Source organism: Dipteris shenzhenensis, chromosome 4 (assembly GCF_047967505.1).
Source record: "Dipteris shenzhenensis isolate YYH24624 ecotype China chromosome 4, Dip_SZ_1.0, whole genome shotgun sequence".
NCBI classification, from domain to species: domain Eukaryota; kingdom Viridiplantae; phylum Streptophyta; class Polypodiopsida; order Gleicheniales; family Dipteridaceae; genus Dipteris; species Dipteris shenzhenensis.
The window spans coordinates 45607281-45628638 of record NC_141599.1 but is presented as its reverse complement, the minus strand read 5'-3'; the positions used below and the strand labels follow the sequence as shown (position 1 = coordinate 45628638).

General features: G+C 39.2%; 1 protein-coding gene across 1 annotated transcript; it reads left to right on the top strand.

Moving 5' to 3' along the window:
- The first annotated feature begins 17885 nt into the window (after nucleotides 1-17885).
- Nucleotides 17886-20727, top strand: LOC147902950 (uncharacterized). The gene is made up of 5 exons (XM_087373654.1): nucleotides 17886-17985; nucleotides 18094-18247; nucleotides 18428-18881; nucleotides 19026-19385; nucleotides 19492-20727. Exons 3-5 carry the CDS (start codon nucleotides 18772-18774, stop codon nucleotides 19553-19555), a joined length of 534 nt encoding a protein of 177 aa, XP_087229780.1. The 5' UTR covers nucleotides 17886-17985; nucleotides 18094-18247; nucleotides 18428-18771; the 3' UTR covers nucleotides 19556-20727.
- Nucleotides 20728-21358: the final 631 nt, after the last annotated feature.

Here is a 21358-nt window from a genome sequence, read left to right as displayed (position 1 = left end):
CTTTTATAGGTGAGGGTACTTACATCCATATGCGTGCTCACATGTGGGATATCTCCTCCATGCCATGTGGTAGCTTGCCCTTTACTCATACCTTTGCTCTACATGTGCTCATGGCACTATATCTCAACACCTCCCCTTGGTGCCATGATCCATTGGCTACTGCAAGGTGGTGAGATGTGAGTTAGATGTCAATACCTCCCTTGGGTGCTTTCATAGCTACTCTCAGGTGGTCAAGTTTTGATTTACAAAATATAGGCAAGGTTGGCAAGGTCTTTGTTTCTCAATACATTCCATTGATGTCACCTTTTGGCTCATGGCTTGATGACGATGCTGTGTAGTTGACCTACTGGTTCTTCAATCTGCAATCTTCTTCCTTGTGTCGCTTTATGCATGATGCTTTGTTCTTCCATGTGCCTTGATGCTTTATGTGTGGATGCCATGCTTCGTGCTATGGTCATCTCATGCACTTGTGCTTTCGGCATGCTTATGACAATGATGTCTGCATTCATGCTTTTCTTTTCCATTTTTTGCAAAGGTCTTACCATGAGCTTTGTTTTGCTTCAATGGTAGTGTCTAATTGCTAACAATGATTCTGATCTGATAAGCACATAGAGCTCGAAAAGACGATCACTTTTTGTTTTTGGAGCGCGTGCAAATTCTTCATGGATTGGAAGTTACGGCTTGTCGAATTTTTGTGAAGAAGAGGGGCCTTCATGATGTGGCATAAGGATTCACATGCTGAATTCCAACTGTGCTTGACAAGGGGCAATGTGCTTAGGTGGCACTGCTGACTGTGCATGATGATGTGGCATAACTAACCCTAACTCTAACCATGGTGGGTTAAGTTAACCAGACCAGAGTCTTATCTGCCACGTGTCACATCAGTTAATTAACCCTATCCAAAAAGGTAACCTTACCCTGGTCAATTTGAACCAACCTTATCTACCACATGGTAGAAGGAGGTTTAGAGAGAGAAGTTAGCTAGCTTCTTCACGGTGGAGGCGATGACGATGAATTGATTTGGGAGGAAGAAGCTCATTTCGCTATGGTGTTGGTGGACAGGGCTTGTAGCTGCAAGGTCGTTTACATCTGTTTCATTACTAGTTGCACAGAGCTGTACTATGAGCGGATCGTCCACTGGCTATTAGTGGCATCGAGGAGCACTGCTTTGGCTACTTTAGGAGGAGCCGTTTGAGTGCACGGTGCTGTGGAAGCTCTTGAGGTTGTTTGAGAGACTCGTTGAGGCATCGAAGCACTTGGAGCCTTGCAAATGGAACTTCTTGTCTTGGAGTCCGTCGCGATTACCTGCGGGTGGCTGAAGCGTCGCTCATTAGGCATGGTGCAATGGAGCTATGACCATTTGGACAGCCTCCCGTGGTGTTGCAGGTGGTGCTAAAGCTTGATATGGCACTGTAGTAAAGCATTGGGCCATCGCGGCTTTGTCATGGGCGCCCGTGGGATTTGCTATTGCAGGGAATTGAAGATGGGGAGTGTGGGTCACTGTGAAGCCACTGTGTGGAGCTTCTAATCAACAATCGTTTGGAGGCGTGATTGAGCTGCATGTAGAGGCAGTTGCTAGCTCCATTGTTGTCGACTTGAAGGTAGAATATATGGATGAGTTAGGAGCGACTAGCGTTGACAGGAGCTTTGAAGCGTGATAGTTTGTTGGGGGTGCTAGAGAGCTGAGTTGCAACTCAGGGTTGTAGATATCGAGGAGTGTGTTGTTAAAACAAGAAACGGGGCCTCCCATACTGAAGCTTTCGAGCTATGCACTATTGTTGTAGTCTGAGAGAAAGTCGACCAGAATCATAAGGAACCAGATTTCCACAGAGATGAAATTGTCAAAGAACCTCTCAATCAAAACCTTACCTTTCTCTCATTCTCATAAGAAATGATGGAAATATCTCAAAGCAGTGAACATAATTTTCATTCAATGGATGGAATTCTTTTAATCTAAAACTAAAACTAACCTAGGAGAAAACATGTGCTCCTAAGGCAAGCCTACAACTAATCTAGGAGACTAGACCTAGGCTCTGATACCATGTCAAATCGGGGGATCGAGCTCTCCTAGTCATGAGACAACATCCTAATACAACACTAATCTAAGGAGGATGCAACCTAAGTGCAAACATGATGAAGAGAGTGCTCATGACATGTACCTCAAGTCAATTAGGTTCCAAGATAGATTAGCTTGGACTCATAAAGAGAATCTTGAGATAGTGCAAAGTGCATGATTGATATTACTTCAAATGAACCTCCCTTTTATAGGTGAGGGTACTTACCTCCATGTGCTTGCTCACATGTGGGATATCTCCTCCAAGCCATGTGGCAGCTTGCCCTTTACTCATACCTTTGCTCTACATGTGCTCATGGCACCATATCTCAACAACATTCCAACTTGACAAAGTAGGAGGACAAGAGGAGAGAGGAGATGGAGGAGAGGAGAGAGTGGAGATGGGAGGAGAGGAGAGAGGGCACACCTAGCGGCACACACGAGAGTGACTAACTACACACTATTATTAAATGAAAATAATGGCTGTATATCCCCTTTAGGTTTAGGGTTAGGGACAAGGTTGGACCTTATTTTCCCTTTTACCACTCTCTGATTGTTGTGCATATTTAACAATATTACACATATAATGTTGAAATTGTTCCTGAGCACCTTCCCTAAAGGGGCCCCAAGATCAACATCATGATCATGAAATGAGGTTATACATAAATCACCCCCCGATTGAATTTTATCATGAAATAAGTTTCAACCTTCAACTTTGTGGTTGAACTATTGCCGATATTGCTTTTTATGTTTTGTAAATGTTGAACCATTGTATATGTGGTATTTCAACCTTTGGTGGCAGTGGTTGTCATCATTCTCTTGGGTCAAATATCTACATATGATTCTCATAATTTGTCACTTGTAGATTGCTTATGTTAATTGTGTCTAAAAGTTGATTGGTAGCTTTGAACATTGATGACCATTTGTCCGTGCTAACCAAAATGTCATCATACATAGTTAGGTCATCACATGTAAGTGTATGACCAAGGTAGAAGATGGTGGATGATCCATAAATATGGCTTCATAAAGAAAATATAAATCGTGGGTTGGTATCTCAACTTAGGACATACTTTCATATTTTTGTATGGTGCACTCTCTCTGATGTGCTTTGCATACTACTCTTGCATACATGCTTTTGTTCCTTGTTGCTTGATGTTTGTGGACTTTATTCATGCTTACATAAGTTTTAATTGGCGAACATTGGTCTATTAAAGTTGCTTGTCTCGTATTGTGTCTTTCTATAAGGTTTGATCAAATTTGTAATACCTCATCTTTCTACTAGCTTACATATTGGTGTCATGTCAAATCTATTGGCATTGATTGCACTGTTTGCATATTCTGACATACGGATTGACAAGAGCTCTGTGCCTTCAAATTTGTATCTAGAACTTTGCATGATGTCTATATCCTCGTATTTCTATACTTGATATACTATCAATGTTGATTGAGTTTGCATCTCCTTCAAAGATATCATTGGAATAATGAGATGAAAGTGACAATTGTATGAGATGATGTTTGGGGTTTTTTCATCTCCCAAATCTATAATCTCACCTTGATATGTATGACTTGAATAGGATCTAAGTCCTCAATGATTCAAATAACCTTGATGGACCCTAGCATGAGCCAACATAATGCATCCATTGCACCTTTGGCTATCAATACATATTTAGCTCATTTTGTTTAGACCTTTTAACTAACTAGCATGATGAAATGGTGAATCGAGCTTAGCCTAACATGTCCTTGATTGTAGATAAGCTTTCTTACTAATATGACTTAGAAACTTTTTCAAGATGCTATGGAGTAGCCTTAAGGAACCTCTGGCTATCAAGAGAGGTGAGATAGTTGAGTTTATGAAAGTTAGAACCAATGTGATGAATAGAGCTTAGCCTAACATGTCCTTGGTTGTAGATAAGGTTTCTTTATAATATAACTTGAAGCTTTTCAAGATGCTCTGGACTTTGCATAATATAATTTTATAATATAACTTGAAGCTTTTCAAGATGCTTTGGACTTTGCAATAAGTAATAGATCACGTTCTTTAGTTTGGAATAATGTTTTTTAATAAAAAGAAGGTTTGGACCTTGGATTGAGTTGGAACATTAGCATTGAAACTTATATGAATAACCCTTAAGACTCTTTGTTTATAATATAAACTAGCAAGTTCTTTTGAGTTATCTTCTTTTAACTATGAGCTCTTCATTTATTTACCTAATTTGACCTTTAAAAAACAAATATGATGATTGAAGAGATCCCTTTGTGTTGTAATTTTGTCATACTTTATTATTTTCAAAAATTTCCAATTGCATCCTAGTTAAGTAAATAAAGAAATGATTTAGTCAAGAGGTACATGAAAAGAGGATTTCTCAAGTCAACGCTTGGTTTCTTTGGGGTGGTCTTAATTTTTTGTTTTGAATTATTGATATAAGCCAATTTTAAACTAGAGCTTCCAATGGTAAGGTGTTGTTAAAGGTTATTGACTCAGCATCCTTAAGGGCCGGATTGAGTTATCATGTGTGTTTGACGTTTCATGAAGGGGATAAAAACCTATGGGTAGACTATGGATAAAAACCTACGGATAGACTACTCTTCCCGTCTACCCATGGTAGTGATAAAGTATCGAATTTACTCTAGGTGGGATGGTGACACGTGAATTAGACTACCTACAACACTATAAAAATGTCCCAAAAATGTATAATAACAATTTTTGTGGAGATGTATGTTGAGGATTCATCTCAACAGCATGTGATCATATGTGCATAACACTTACACAAAAGAGTCCTAAAAGGCACAAGGGTTGAAAACCCTAACCCTGATCCTAAAGGGGTATGTATGTATTGATTCTTTTTAACTAATACTAGTGTATGGTTAGTCATTTGTGGTGTGCTCTCTAGCTGTGCCCTCTCTCCTAATCTCTACTCTTCTCCTCTCCCTCTCCATATTTGTTCATGCTACCACCCATCAACATACCAAAGGCAACTCCAAACATCCAATGCTCAAGCAAGCGATAGACCTACAACTCATCCGTGATCTCAAACTCTACTCATGGGCGAGCACCACTACATCCGCGATCCGCACCACGCACAAAGCAAATCAAGTGGTTGGCATGCTCCAAGAAAAAAATGAACCAACAAAGCACACGCCAATGACTCCAATACTCCATCTCCAGTGCAACGACTTCAATGAGTAGCCCTTTAATGTGTCGATGCATGTGACTAAATAGACGGGTGAAGCGACTTGCAAGTAACAAATGACAGCAACTCGCACACAAACTCTAGAGACGATCCACAATGAGTGACTACACACGGATGACCAAAGCTACAATAGGCAACCTCATCGGTAGCACCCTTAACGTAACAAAGAGTCAAAGCGGTAGCAAGAGTAGATTCACGAAAAGACACAACATAGGCATGGCGAAACACGATCTCAGCATGCAATTCCAACTACATAGCAACCTCCATTGATGAAAGTTTTTGAAAAGACAACAAAATCTTCTCAGTTGGATCTTATCTCTATCCAAATGGTGGGTGTGACCACAAATAGGCTTCGTCACAAAAGTGACACATGGCACCATATCCTCTAGCCACATCTTCTCATCTTATGCACACCTTAGGGCTTGGTCAACCAATTGACACATGGCAAATTACCACATCAACATACATGTCATTATGCCACATCATCACTCCACATCGCTTGACACATCATCAGTTGTTGCTATTGACTAAGCTTCCACATCACCCATGCCACATAAGCATGCCACATCGTCTACCACTCATCATTGCCACATGGTACACATTGCTTGTGAGGCACACTTACCTCTCCACAGGCACATTGTGCTTTTTTGCATGTGCACCCACTTGCCACATCATAGTGCCACATCATCCTTTTTCACCTTTTTTGCCCCTCCACCTTGATCAAACTATATCTCTTGATCTAAGAAGAATTTGAGGATGCTCCAAAAAGAAAAATGGCTTGCTTTTGTATGCTCTACACGCTCGTCACAGCACACATAGATTTTGATACTTGTATAACACACTTTTTATGCTTGGCGTCAAATCCAATTCTTTCACAGATTGAAGCCTCTACATCAACACATCCAACCCCACATCTAAAAGGAACAAAAGGAAAAGAAACTATTTCTTACTTTCATTGCTCAACGGTTGGTCTAGCTCTAGATTACCATATATTAGTTTATCCATAGAGGAGACAAATCCATAGTAGCCAATCAAAGCCATGCCCAAAAAATTCTGACTAGGTCCTAGTCAAAGTCAGTCCCTTCACTCCGCATGTAGTTTCACATTATAACATTTAGAGGCATTGGCACTTGGATCCATGGGTAGATTTTGCTTCATTTGACTTTGCACTCACATGCCTCATTGTAAATCCATATTGGCTATTCTTTGGCATTTGTGCACGCTATTTTGAGCCTTGTAAAGCCTCTCATATTTTCTCAACATCATTTTCCACACAAGCATTGTAACAAATTGGATATATATTGTAGTTCTATGTTCACCAACAGTTCAAATTGCAGTTGATTTAGACAATGTTTTTCACATGCACTTTGAGTACTTTTTGCATCATGTCTACTACTAGTAACCTCAATTTGGAGGCATCTGCTAAGTTAGACAACTCCAACTATGGCACATGGAAATACCAAATGGAGACCATTCTTGTACTTCAAGACAAATGGGAGTATGTGGATGGCTCTACGTGCCTAGACCATCTAGTGAACTTGTAGCAACTTCCATCGTTGTTGGACCACAAGCAGAAGGGTCTACACATTCGCCAACTATGTCCACACCTACAATAGATTTTGCCATTTCTTGAGCATAGGCTAATTAGGACAAGAAAGACAAATGTGCATATCATATGAACAAACAGAATGTGCAAGATGCCATGCTTGGATAGCTCAATACAGTTGACATCCAAAGAAACATGGGATATGTTCACAACTCTTTATGAGTCGAAGAACACATCCAGGATTCTCATACTGAGAAACCAGATCAACCAAAGTTTCAATGAAATTGGTCATGCTTATGTACTCATGATCAAGGATTATAACAATCACCTTGCAGTAGTAGGAGAGACTATGAATCCCGCAGAGATGGTTCAAGTCATCCTGAATAGACTAGGGGAGGCATACGGGAATCTAGTGCCATTCAAAGGGAAATTCTAACATTGGAAGAATTACAATCCATGTAACTTGGTGAAGAATTAAGGACTCAAGCCATTCAAGCATGGAAAGATCATTTTAATGATCAAGCATTCATAGCCTTAAGCAAAGGTAGAGGAAGAGGTAGAGCATCTTAGAGAAGTGGACATGAGCATCAACATCAGCTTTCACAGTGGCATCAGCATCCCCAGCATCAGCATCCCAAAGGATATCATTCTAATATAGGGAGATTTCAAGGCAGAGCGAATGCATCCACTAACATCTCAAACATTCAATGCAACTACTGTCATATTTTTAGACATTATTTTCTGTCAGTTGGACAAATGACGAAACACAACTATACAGTCACCTTCGATAGAGATGAATGCACAATTAAGGATAAATCCAAAGGATATTAGCTAGTGGGAAAAGAAGTCAAGGAAGGATGCTTGTTCAAGATGTGCACTTCAGTACTAGACTTGCATGCCTTATTAGCTCAACCGCAACAACAGATGCTACTTTTCGCAATATGGCACAAGAGATATGGTCATGTCAATTTCAAAAGCTTGATGTAGTTAAGAAATCAAAATATGGCACTTGGCATTCCAAAACGTTAGTTTCTTTGAAAAATTTGTGAAGCATATTGCTTTAGATTACAGAAAAGAACAAACTTTGGAAGAAGCAACTCTTGAGCAAGAGGCATTCTTGATTAGATTCATATAGATGTATGGGGTCACGCATAAACCCCAACATCAATGGTTCAATGTACTACTTGAATTTTAGTGAGGACTACAACATATATTGTTGGATCTATTTTCTGAAAGAGAAATCTGAAGTCTTTTCCAAATTTCAAAAATTTAAAGCCATGGGAGAGAACCAGATAGGTAGAAAGATCAAAGTCATGAGATCAGATAGAGGAGGTGAATACATGTCTTTAGCATTCATGGACTTTTGCAGAAGTAATGGCATTCAAAGGCATTTCACATGTGCAGATACTCCTCAGCAGAATGCAATACGCCAATGCTAAAATATATACAAAGGGAAGTTGCCATACCTGCAGAACTTCTAATGAAGGTGTTAAGCAAGGATTTCAAATACCCCACCTAAAGCATCCCTTGCCACGATTATGCTTTATCAACAACAAGGAATCTTGGTCATGCATGCCAAGACAATCACCAAAAGCCAATATTAATGAGAATAAGACTAACTTTAAAAGGTCTAAGAGAGAGAATCAATGAAAGAGAAAAGGTAGAAAATGAACTAAATAAAATCCACGAAGTTATCGTTTCAAGAAGACAGTAGTACTCCACTAACTCTTATGAGATGAAAAAGTTTTAAACAAACAAATCTCCACCTTAAAAGTTCAAAAGAGACTTCTTGCATTCAAATGATCTAATGCAAAGTGCACCAACCTTAATTGTTTGCCTAACTTTTGTTATCTTACATTCTTTTTTAGTCTTAAGACTTGGAAAGTGAGCATCTGCATCCAATTCGCTAATCATCCAATATCATGTGCCTTGGTCTTAGGTGTTAGCATATTTGATAATCGCAAGCTTCAAATACCCCCATGTAAGTAGGAAGCAAAAAATACTAGGTTGGGAGTAATCTTTCCAAAAGAGGTCATGTAGAGATGCTAAAATTTGACAACTCTGTGAATGTGTGTGTTTCCTACACTATTGATAATTAACTAATAGATTTGGTAGGAAAGATTAAGGCTAGACAACACTTGTCTTGATTCAATCCTAGCTAGCAAACAATTCATGGGACCTTACTTTTTGACATCAAAGAACAATATTGAGCAATATAGCTTCCCTTAAATTTGTAATTTAGTAATAAATTATAAGCATCCAAATAAAACATGCTCACATACCATATAAATGTTCTATTATAGATCAATTCAAAGCTTAAGAGAACATAATGCTAGCTAAGCCCAAAATAGATTCACATTAAAGATTCTTTGAGGAGTTTTGAAAATAAAACATGTTCATGTACCATCATAAAAGGTCTATTATAGATCAATTCAAAGGTAAATAGCCCAAACTAGATTCACATTAAGGATTCTTCAAGGAGTTATGTAAAATACTGCCAACATTAGATGGCAGTTTCAATACTTCTCTACTTGCTTATATCTTAATTGACAAAACTAATGTGAAGAAGTTAAAGCAAAGATTTAGAAGTCCTAGTATTCTCCCAACATCAAATACTCTTCAAGGGGTTATGTATATGACTCTACATGTTACATCCAGCACCATACTGTAGTGTTGATACTTTATCTTGCTGTGACAAAAATAATTTCAACAAGAAGTTATGGATCTTACCAGAGCAAAATTTTAGAGTCCAAGTATTCTTATAAGATATATAGATTCTAGAAAAAGAAGTCTCCAAGTGTGAAAAACATATATGTTGAACAAATATGGAGAGGGAGAGGAGAAGAGTGGAGATGCGGAGAGAGGGCACAGCTAGAGAGCACACCACAAATGACTAACTGTACACTAGTATTAGTTGAAAAGAATGAATACATATAGACCTCTTTAGAGTTAGGGTTTGTTAAAGAGAGGCACTCGGAGTCCTATCTGGGTTCGATGTTGACACAAGTGTCAAAGATCACGAGCTTCTAGGTTCCGAAGACTAGACAATGGAAGAGTTTCTCTTGATGACGCTGGTTTCAATGAGGGATGTAGACATGTTCGTATATGATGCATAGCCCTCTCATGCAGAAGCTTCCACCTCCAACACAGGTCAGCAAAAAGCGTCCACCTCCCAAATGGAACGTCACATAGCACCAGGTTCCATCAACATTGCAAATGAGGAAGGGATAGAAGCCGACGATGCTGTAGTGGTAAGTTCGAATAATATTTTTTATTTTGATGTTCTTTCGGTATAATTTGTTTTGTCGGTCTTCTAATGTTTGTTGAATTGTTGCAGGACGTGTTTGAGATTGATGAATTCTCATCTCAACGGGGTATAATGTTCGCACTGCATTTGGGCGAGATCATTCTTTGGCCCATTACCTTGGCAAAGTCATAGAGCACCTTTGTTGCTGTAGGAGTTGTTGGTCTGTAGCTTAGAGTTGGCTGCTACTTAGTTGCAGTGGTCGGCTATAGTTGGGGCCTCTTGAATACAGTAGAGCTTGTAGTAGAGGCTTGTAGAGTAGGGTAGGACTAAGAAAACCTTCTACCTCTCACACACAATGAAAGATTTCTCTCTCTTTCAAATCTTTCTTTCTCACAAACTCTCCCTAACATCAAGATAAAAGCGTGCCACTCACTCTAAACTATCTAGGCTTGTGGGCAACCTATGCTCTGATACCATGTTAAAGAGCCAACATGTGATCGCCACTAAGCCTAGTGCACACAAGATCAGTGGAAGAACTAAGGAGGCTCAAAGCACACTAAATAAGACATGAGAGGGAGATAGCAAATCTATATCTCTTGTAATGTGTGTTCAACAATACATGATAGGCCTCTTATATAGAGAGTTTCCTTTGAATAGTCAACATCTATGGGATCCTTTGGTCCACATCTCTCCTTGTGGATGTCCTCAATCCACATCTCCACATCATGTAGTCCACATCCTTGGGTGGCTACTTTGATTCTTTCCTTAGCACATACCTTAGCCTTTAATCTATGTGCTCATGGCACCATATGTCAACAGGGTTAGGGTTTCCAACTCTTGTGCATTTTAGCACTCTTTTGTGTTAGTGTTATGCACATATGATCACATGATGTTGAGATGAATCCTCAACACTTCCCTCAAGATCAACATCATGAAATGGGCCTTCCCTCAAGATGATGATTATGGCGAATGGAAGAAGGATTGGAGATTACATTCCATCACACCCCTTTAATGGAAAGGTCCTTCCTGTGAGTTAAAACCAAGAGCTTCTCGGTGTTTCTCAAAAATCTCTTTCCCAAGTGGTTTGGTAAAGATATTTGCAACATTCTCTTTGCTTTCACAATGTTGCAATGTGATGTCACTGAGTAACACTCTTTCTCTTATGAAATTCTCTCTGACATCAATGTGCTTTGATCTACTAGATTCTTGGCTAATGCTTGAGCCGGTTGATTATCATAGTATATTATTGTTAGCTTTGACTCATCAAAGTAATCTATTTAGTCAATACTCTTCTCAGCCATATAGCCTCACATGCACCTGTTGTGAGCTCCCTATATTCTATTTCTATTGAAGACAGAGAGACAGTTGGCTACTTATTTGACTACCATGATATAGCACCTTGACCAAGGAAAAATGCATATCCTTGAGTGGATCTCCTAGTGTCATGATCTCTTGCATAGTCACTATCACAGTATCCATGCAACCTTGGATGACTTCCTTTGTACTCTATTCCAAACTGTCTTGTACCTGTGATGTACCTTAAGACTCTCTTGGTTGCATTCTAATGAGAAATTTTCAGATTTGCTATAAACTGTGCAAGGAGTGATTTAACTGCATAACAATATCTGGCCTTGTGATGGTCAGATATAGAAGAGATCCAATGAGCTATAGATAATACTTGTCATTGATTGTAGTCTTTTCTAGATCTTCTATAAGTTTCAAACTCTCCTCCATGGGAGTGGCTGCAATCTTGCAATCTACCATATGAAACTTCTTTAGGAGACTATCCATATATTTTTGCTGGCTCATGAAGGGCTCATGAAGTTGCTATCTGAGTCTCTCCAGAACTCAATTCCAAGACAATAGTGCATAAGCCCAAGATCGTTATGTCAAACTCTACAGATTAGTCTTGTTTTAGCTTGATGATAAAGCTCTCTTTACTTCCTGTCACAATCAGATCATCTGCATACAAAAGTGCAATAGTAATGTCTTCCCCTTTAACTTTTAGTAGAGATAATGATCTGCATTCGACTTCACATATCCCAAATTCTACTATACCAATGTTTGGTTGCTTGCTTTAAGCCGTAGAGACTTTTCTAGAGATGGAAACTTGATTCTCTTTTCATGGTTCAACATACCCTATTGTTGCTGCATGTAGACTTCCTTATCTAGGTGACCATTGAGAAAATCATTTTTGACATCTAGCTAATACACATTCCATTTAGTGAGCATGGCTAGTGATATCAAAAATCTTATAGAATCCATCTTTGCAACTGGAGCATAAGTCTCATCATAGTCTTGACCATATTGATGCACAAAACCTTTTGCAACTAGTCTGGCTTTGTATCTTTCAAATGATGGTAGTCATAAGAGCATGATTGGTGGTTTCAATCTAAATTTCTTTTCCTTCCTAATCGTATCTTAATCTTGCTGCTGGTGGTCTGCTTTCTCTAGTAGACCATCTGAGTTGATGCTCTGGCAATTCTTTCTCTTTTTCATCAACCTTTTCTGTGGGTGACTGAGTAATCAGAATGACCATCTCTAGTGTATTTGATGTTTTCCATTATGATTCTTCATCATAAATTACAACTTTGGAGTTTATGACCTTTTGGTTGATGGGCTCATACAACTTGTATGCTTTGCTTTCTTCACTATATCCAACCATGATGCATTTATGTAGCTTAGCATCCAACTTTTTGTGATGATCATCATGTATGTGGGCAAATGCTATGCAACCAAATATGTGGAGATGCCCAATGCATGGTTTGTATCCAATGAACACCTCATAAAGTGTCATACCATGAATCGGTTCGGTCAGAAGCCGATGAAATGATTAGTTTGCAGTGTGGAGTGCTTCTATCCAATATTGATTTGGAAGACGTTTCTCACTGAGCATTGGTCTAGCACTGTTTGCTAAAGTACCATTCTTCCACTATTGCCATTGAAGGTTGGCGAATCCCACCTTATTTTCTCATAGCAATGTGCTACTATGTAAAATATTAAGAGACTTCTATTGAACTTTGGATCGTGGTTTTCTAGGCTACATTATAATGAAAGGATTGCAAATTGTATCGGTTTAGTGAGTGAAATAATCCACATTTTGTGTTTCATTAGCAAATTTCTTGGGGAGGGAAGGAAAGGCAAGGGGAGGGGTAAAGAGGAGAGTGATAAAAGAGGACTTCCCTTATACTGATGAAGGCATTAAATTCTTACCTTCTTACCAATGAGGGAAAGAACCTAAAAGCCTTTTACTCCACTTATTTGGATGATTGGTAACATCTTCATGGAGCATCATGGTAACACATAATGAGTGGGAAATAGATGTCTTGAGTTTAAGTCCCTCATTTATACAAGATTTTTGAATCTTTCCCTTTACCTTAGCTCAATTGGTTTTCACCTAAGAAATCAATTAAATCTCTTAGAGAAAAAAAGAAAATTCTTTTCAATCGAATTTCTCTTTAAGCTATATGTATAATGTATGGAATGATTAACAACCTTTAGAATTGGTGGGTGGGATATTTAGATGAGCAAAGTAATGGAAAATTTAGGTGAGAGACAATAGAGGGATAATTTATTGAGATTAAGGGCCTTTAGAATAGGTAGATGGGACATATAAATGAGTAGACTAATGGAGAATCATGTGAGAGCTAATAAGGGGCTAATTTATTGATATTAAGGGCTTTTAGAATAGGTAGATGGGATGTATAGCCAAGCAGACTATGGAGGATTTTGTTGGGATTCAGGGTCTTAAGAACAGGTAGACAAGGTGTATAGAGAAGCAAACTAATTGATGAACCAAGTGAGAGCAAATAGAGGGGTAGCCTCCAACTAATGGAGTTTGGTTTTGGAGTTTAGAAACATCTTTAAATCAACATTACGTTAAATATGATTGCAAAGAATTTATTCATCTCATTTTGAAAAAAGAAACTGAACACGTTTTGGATCCTTCGAATAACTAGGTAGAAGTGAAAAACGGTATCCACTCCCAAATGTGATGAGATGGCTATGATGGAAAATTTGCACCAATAAGTCATTTCTAAAGCTTCTATCAAGTGATGTCTCTTGTCCAATGTAGATATGAAAGGTAAGATGAATGAATGTGAAAGATCTTGTCCAATGCATGTATGAAAGGTATTCATCTTTGTGAATCAAGCTTTATTTTGGAGATATCAACAACACTTTTAATAGCTTAAGTTTCTTTCAAAGGCAACACATTTACTAATTCAAGTGCACGGGGTGACCTGGGGACCTACATCCCTCGTGTTATAGCTTAAGTCTATTTTCAAAGGCAACATGTTTATAAATTAAAGTGTGTGTGTGTGTGTGGGGGGGGTGACCTAGAAAGTGACACATGAATGAGCTTTCAACTTAGTAGCCAAGAAGGACCCGTATAGTCTCTTGTCTAATAAATTTGCCATATTAATGTGACTTGTTCTCATTTGCAAACATTTGGATTTTTAAAAATTGAGATACTATTGCATGTAATAGTGTACACAATCAAGATGTGAGGTATTTGCTATTGGTTTATCCATGTGTAGATGTATACGTACGTACATACATATAATATAAACATACATACGTACATACATATATGCATGCATACATACATTATACATACATACATAGATACATACGTACATACATGCATGCATACATACATTATACATACATACATACGTGCGTACATACACACATGTGCGCGTACACACACACACATGCACGCGCGGTCATTCCCTTTAATATATTTTTAATAATTTAGCAAACATTTTAATAATGTCACCAAGGTTTTCTCAAAGTAAGTAATGAAACATAATTGAAGTAAGCTTCTATATAATGTGAGATTTTGCCTTATACTTTCATTTTCTATAGAGTTTTAAAAATTCACTCTATGGTGGTACACTATATAATGTGGGATTTTGCCTTATACTTTCATTTTCTATAGGGGATTGAAAAGAGTGCAAATCACTTTTAAAAAATGTCATCTCTTCTTTATCCTATATGCTACTATGTAAAAGCCTAAGGGAGCTGTGTTGAACTTTGTTTGTTGGTTTTCTAGGCTACCTTACAAAACAAGGATTTCAAAACATGCGAGTTTAGTGAGTGAAACAATCCAAATTTCGTGTTTCATTAGTTTAAAAAAAAAAAAAAGATATGGTGTATAGGTCCCCTCCAATTTAGCAATGTATTAACTAGTGGAAAAGGGAGGGGAGGGATAAATAGGAGATGGATTAATGAGGACCTCCCTATATTTATAAGGGGAGGGTTTTGTAGCAAGGCAACGGAGGTGGTCAACCACCTGATGTGGCATTGTGTCATCACAAGGGGGATTTGGTACAATGTCAAAGGTGCCATTCGGAACTTGAGTCTGATACACAAGTTTTACCTTGGAACACAAAGGCAGATCGTGTTGTTGGGTGACTACTCTAGGATGCCGTCGATGCTTGCCATGTGCTAGCCCTATGTTAGAGCTGCAGTAATGATGGTAGTCTGGGATGTCCGCAATTGGATCATGTTTCAAGACAAGGTAACCGCTGGGTTCTGCGAGTCCGCCATAATAGCATTGGTAAAGAGTAACCTGAGGAACCTAAGCTGGGTGACCTTGTCTTAGGACCCCCTTGTGAATCACATTACTAGATATTCGAGGTTGTTTCTTCCCTGGGTAGGGGCTTTGTTTTTTGCTGCATGCAACCTGGGTCAGGGGTAGATAAGCCCATAATACCAATTTTTGTATTAAGGTCTTTATTTGCTGGGCTGACCACCCCTTGATAAATTCGGCAAGTTTATTTATTAAAAAAAAAGAATTTAATACCCCTTTACTTTATTTCTTTAACAATAACTTTGTGTAGCTTAGTGGCAAGACTTATTAAGTGCGGAATAGATGTCTTAAGTCAAGTCCTTTGTTTGCATAAAAATTTTGAAGCCTTCCCTTTAAGCTTAGCTTAATTGGGTTACTCCACATTTCCCCCTAAGAAATCAATTGAATTTCTCAATTGAAAAATAAAGGCCTGTTCAATTAAGTTTCTGCTCAAGTTAAATTGTAAGTATGGAATTATTGTTGAGATCAAGGGCCTTTAGGATAGGTAGATGGGATTTATAGATGAGCAAAGTAATGGAGGAATTAGGGGACATACAACAAGGAGATAGTAGTCCACCCAATTGAAAATAATTCAAAAACGTTTTAATCACTGGAAAAGGTAAGGGCAAGATAATGAGAACTTCCCTCTATTTATGAGAAGGGGCCCCCCCTCCCCTCTTATTTATGAGGGTGAGAATTGATAACTCTTATCCTCTACTTCTTATGTAATATCTTCATCTAGCCTTATGGCATGACCTTGAGAGGAAGTAATAGAGGTTTTGAGTTAAATCCCCCTCTTCATCAAATTTTAAAGCTATCTCTTTGACCTTAGCTCAATTGGAGTTCTCCACCTTTTCACCTAACAAATAATTAAATGATCCAAGTGAAAAAATTTTCTCCTTAGCTTAAGTTGAATTCTTGGAATTATTTGTTGATATTAAGGGCTTTTAGAATAGGTAGATGGGAAGTATAGATGAGCAAACTAATGGAGGAATTAGGTGAGAGCTATTAAGGGGTTGAGATTAGGGAGATGGGTTGCATAGATGAGTAGACTAATGGAGGAATTTCTTGAGATTAAGGGCCTTTAGAATAGTTAGATGGGATGTATAGATGAGCAAACTAATGGATGAATTAGTTGAGAGCTAATTATAGGCAAGCCCCCAACTAATGGAGCTTAGTTTTGGAGTTTAGATACATCATTAAATCAATACAATGTAAATATGGCTTCGTAGAAAATAAAATGAACACCTTTTGTGTCCTTCGAATAGTAAGCATTAACTAAAACAACTGGTAGAAAGTGAGAAATGGGTCTTCACTCCCAAATGTGATGAGATCGATATTTTCATGCTCCAACGTTGGGATGAAAAATTACACCAAAAAGTCATTTCCCAAAGCTTTTATCAAGTGATGTTTTGCAATGCCACCTGGATTCCAACAATAAAGATAGGTAGGTACACCCATGTTCTAAAGATTCATATAGATTTCTCAAGGTGCATTGAACCAACATGACTTGAGGGGGTTCGATGGCACACGGCACATATGTTGTTCAACAATCCAAAAGTGTTACAGCTTGGATAAGGTGAGAAAAGTAAGGTGAGTGAATGTGAAAGCTCTTGTCCAATGCAGGCATTAAAGGTAAGGTGAATGAATGTGTCCAATGCACATTTGATAGGTAATCATCTTTGAACCAAGCTTAAGTTTGGACATATCAATGACGTTTCTGTTTTCCTTTGAAGGCAATACTTTTACCTTTCAAGTGCAAGGGGGAGTCGGGCTTGGGGGCAGTTCGAGGACGTGGGACCCCATGTTGTAGCTTAATTCTTTATTCAAGGGCAACCCTTTTTATAATTATTGCTAGTACAAGGCATCCACTCCCTCATGTGGAAGGCCTCAAAGCAGCTGCACCAACAAAATTGGCACATTTATTTGAAATTTGTGCAGCCTATGGGAGGGTTTTCCAGGTGTTCACGTCAGAAGTGATTGATTGAGATGAATACTTAAGAGGTAGAGACTTACAACAATCGGGGTGATGTTGTGAGTCCGCAACGAGTGACAAAAGTTTGAGAGATGTTGCTTGCAAGCCAAGCAGTGTGGGCATGTTACTAGAGGTGGGATGATATCTGACACAGGTTAGGGTAACATCTAATTTTTTATTTTATAAATAAAAGGGGTATAGAATCAATTTACACAGGTTAGGGTAACATCTAATTTTTTATTTTATAAATAAAAGGGGTATAGAATCAATTTACACAGAATTTTGGGAAAATAGAAAGATTCTCGAGGCTTCAAAAATGCTCTTGTTAGCTTCAACGGAGATGGAGATGAAGATGAAGATGAAGATGAAGATGGGAGCACACAGACACTCAATCGAAGGTTTCATCAATGTTTCTTTGCTTCCATGATCTTAATCTGAGCTCAGATCGATCATCCTTTGTTACATTTGTTGCTTGAATCGAAACGATGTTGCTTTTTTGCCTGCAGGAAATTCGGAGCATTGATAAAGTTGCACTTGCGATTTTCGAGGTCTGATCGATGTTGCTCCCGAGCCTATCTCTGATCGATGTCTGCTTTATAGCTTGATGGGAGCATCGCAGCATTGTTGCTTGAATGACGATGAAGAATGGGTCAGGCACAGGTAAGGAATGCGAGCATCAGGTTGCACAGTCTGATCGATTTCCGCTGGCTTTTGTTTCCGTATTAATTGTGTCTGCTCGGCATTGCAAGCCGAAGCAGGCGATGAAAGCAAAAGATTTTGAATCTGGTAACGCGGTTGCTAATAATCGGGTGTCCATCGATACTGGGTGTTGTGCTGCAGAAAGATCGTGGAATGTGTGGCTGTGTTCCTGTTCAAGAAAGTTGCAGGAGGGATCGTGATTGTTGTGGAGCTGAGAACTTGACGTTTGCACCGTAGCCGAAGGCACGGAGACCAAGCTTTTCGAGCGCGTTACTCGGTCAGCGACGGCGGGAAAAAGTTGTGATGGGAAGAGGGGAAGCAAGAGGAATTTGCGCTAGGTCAACTATGGAGCGCGAGTTCGGCTTTGACAGAGCATCGAGAGAATCGGTGCGATGAAGCAACCAGAAATCGCGATTGCTAAAAGAGGATGCTTCGTTGCTATTCTTGAGCAAACAGAAACAAGATCTGTGACGTGAGATTTCGAAATGGGAGAGACTATGCCGGAAGCGGAATCTGAAGATATTCATTGTTTCCCGCTCACCAGTTCCGTTTCAAATCTGGCCAAGCAGAGCTTGGATCCTGTGTCCCAAACGAGGTAATCTCGAAGACATCGGAATGATTTTTGGCGAAAATGACATCGGAATGATTCGCTCTTGTCGCGGTGTTCATGCTTCGAGTATGAAGCACTGATTGATGAAGTACGGCGATGATTTTCCTTGCGATCTTTCTTTGATGGCAGACATTGTGGAAACACAGATGGATCCGGCAAGACGTCTGCCATCAACAAAGGTTCCGATTCAGCTCCTTCCAACAAGAGAAGCTGTTTGTGTGCCCCTACCACACACGCGGGCTCATTTCGCTGTCGTCTGCACCGCATTCCTCCATCTCCAGTCCCTATCGCTGCTGCGAAGAAAGGCTGTTGCATTTCTCAGCTATCGTCAAAGAAAGGCGGTAATCCTAGAAGCAAAATACCGACGGACAAGCCGCTGAAGCATGATCTCATGACCTCTTTATCTTCCGGACAGCAGCCAAGACCAAGCAGGCTGAGCAAAGTCACTGTGGCGGTAAGACCAGCTGCTAGCGACACAACTTCTACAGAGTATGTGAACTTCGCTTGCGTCCAGCTCTTTATGTTGTCTAATAACATCAGAGACGCATTAAGCACATTGTTTCGATAGCTAAAGTTGTCTGGCGATAACCTGCAGACAAGGAGCTTCCGGAGCAATTGGAGATTTCTCTTCTGCAAGCAGGCCTGCGTTGATCAAGTGATTCGCCAGCAGAGTTTTTGAGCTTGATCAATATGAGCGTGATTTGCCAGCAGATTTAGTTCCAGTCCGCAATCACCTTGATTTGGCAGCAGACGTAAACGTTTCCCTGTTAAGCTCCTTCCGGCAATTGCAGGCCATTTTTATTGTGAATCTCAGCTTCTTCCTTCGCATCGTAGGTCGTAACTAGCGATCTTGAGAGTCTTAGCTTCTGTCAACTTCACCTTCTCGAGAATCTGAGCTTCTTTCACGACACTTATGATTGCCAAAACCCTGTTTGACATTGCATCGTTATTCTGCAGACCATATTTTCAGGTTCTTCCCACGGAATCTTCTGTTGAGAACTTGAGAGTCTCAGCTTCTGTCACGAGAATCTGAGCTTCTTTCACAAGACCTATGATTGCCAAAACCCTGTTTGATATGCCATTGTCATTTGCAGACCTTATCTTCCGGTCCTTCACATGAAAGGCTGCCACAAGTTCTGTATTGTATTTTTTTGCATGCTCGTGCCATCCTGAAAACTCCCCTTTCCCAGTTCTGTCTCAAGATGCTCTGCCTATAGGTCTGCGTATGCTAAGTAACCTTTAATGTGATCTCCAGCCTGAGAAAGCTGTGTCTCTCAGTACCTTCTCATGGAAGATTGCCTATTTGTCATCCAAAATCATTAACTATGACTCATTTGTCATCCAAAATCATTCTCTACCTGAGCCATGCTTTGCACTGTTCTCTTCGTGATCAAGTTTTTTTTTTACTGAGGGCTCTTAAGTTTGCTGCTACCGTAGCTTGTTTCTTCGGAGATCTGTGTTTCTCCCGATGTTTTGAGACATTGTTTGATGAGTCTTGCCACCATTAATTACGCTACAATGCGTATCAAAAAGTCCAAGAGCAGTAGTTTGTGAATCCAAAAAGTATGACATTGATAAGAAGCAAGCAAGACAATTGTCATGAACGTTGAAAGCCAATACATCTATGATAGGAATATATTGGCTAAATTGATTAAGACCTGATTTGAGCCCAGCCATGATTTGGAAAAGCCAATACATCTATGATAGGTCACATGCCATGTATGCTTCCATAGCTAGGGTGTGGCCATGTTGGAGAAACTAGTAATGCTCAAATGCCTTGAGATTATAGCTTGGAGATTCTCTCTAATGTGTACGTGTATGTGTGCGTGTGTGTGTGTGTGTGAGAGAGAGAAGACTATATATATAAAATTGAATCCGAATTGTATCCCATTCTTAAAAACTTGGAACATCTTTCCATACTCAAAAATTTCTAGTATAAATGGTTTTCATTTTTGCTAATATGGCAAAGTTGTGAAGAGTACTTTACTTATGTGTCTCATAGTAGCTCTATTAAGGCACAATAGCTTGTTCTTGCCAACTAAACAATGTGAATGCATGCACTTTTGCAATTGTGAATGATGTGCAAAAATAACATGCATATGAATGCAAATATGCATCATTGAGTGTCAAGAATATATGTATGTAGCAAGGCAAAAGGGAAGGCACACTTTCCTTGGGAAATTTACAAAGCTATCGAATTTGTCCTTTCTTAAGCACTCAATGTTCCTTGCCATATTAACCATGGAAATCACATGCAAATATATTAAAAAATGAGTCGTCCAAGAAATGATCCAAATCTTGCTAGATTGATGCTTGCGCAAGAAAGGCATTGCGAAGAAATTCATATACCATAAAATGGGAATGTTTATCATAACTCCCATCAACATAGGCTTCATTATAAACATGGAATGTAGTAAATGGGTGAGCTCATAATTTCCATAGCAAGAATTCATTGTGAGCAA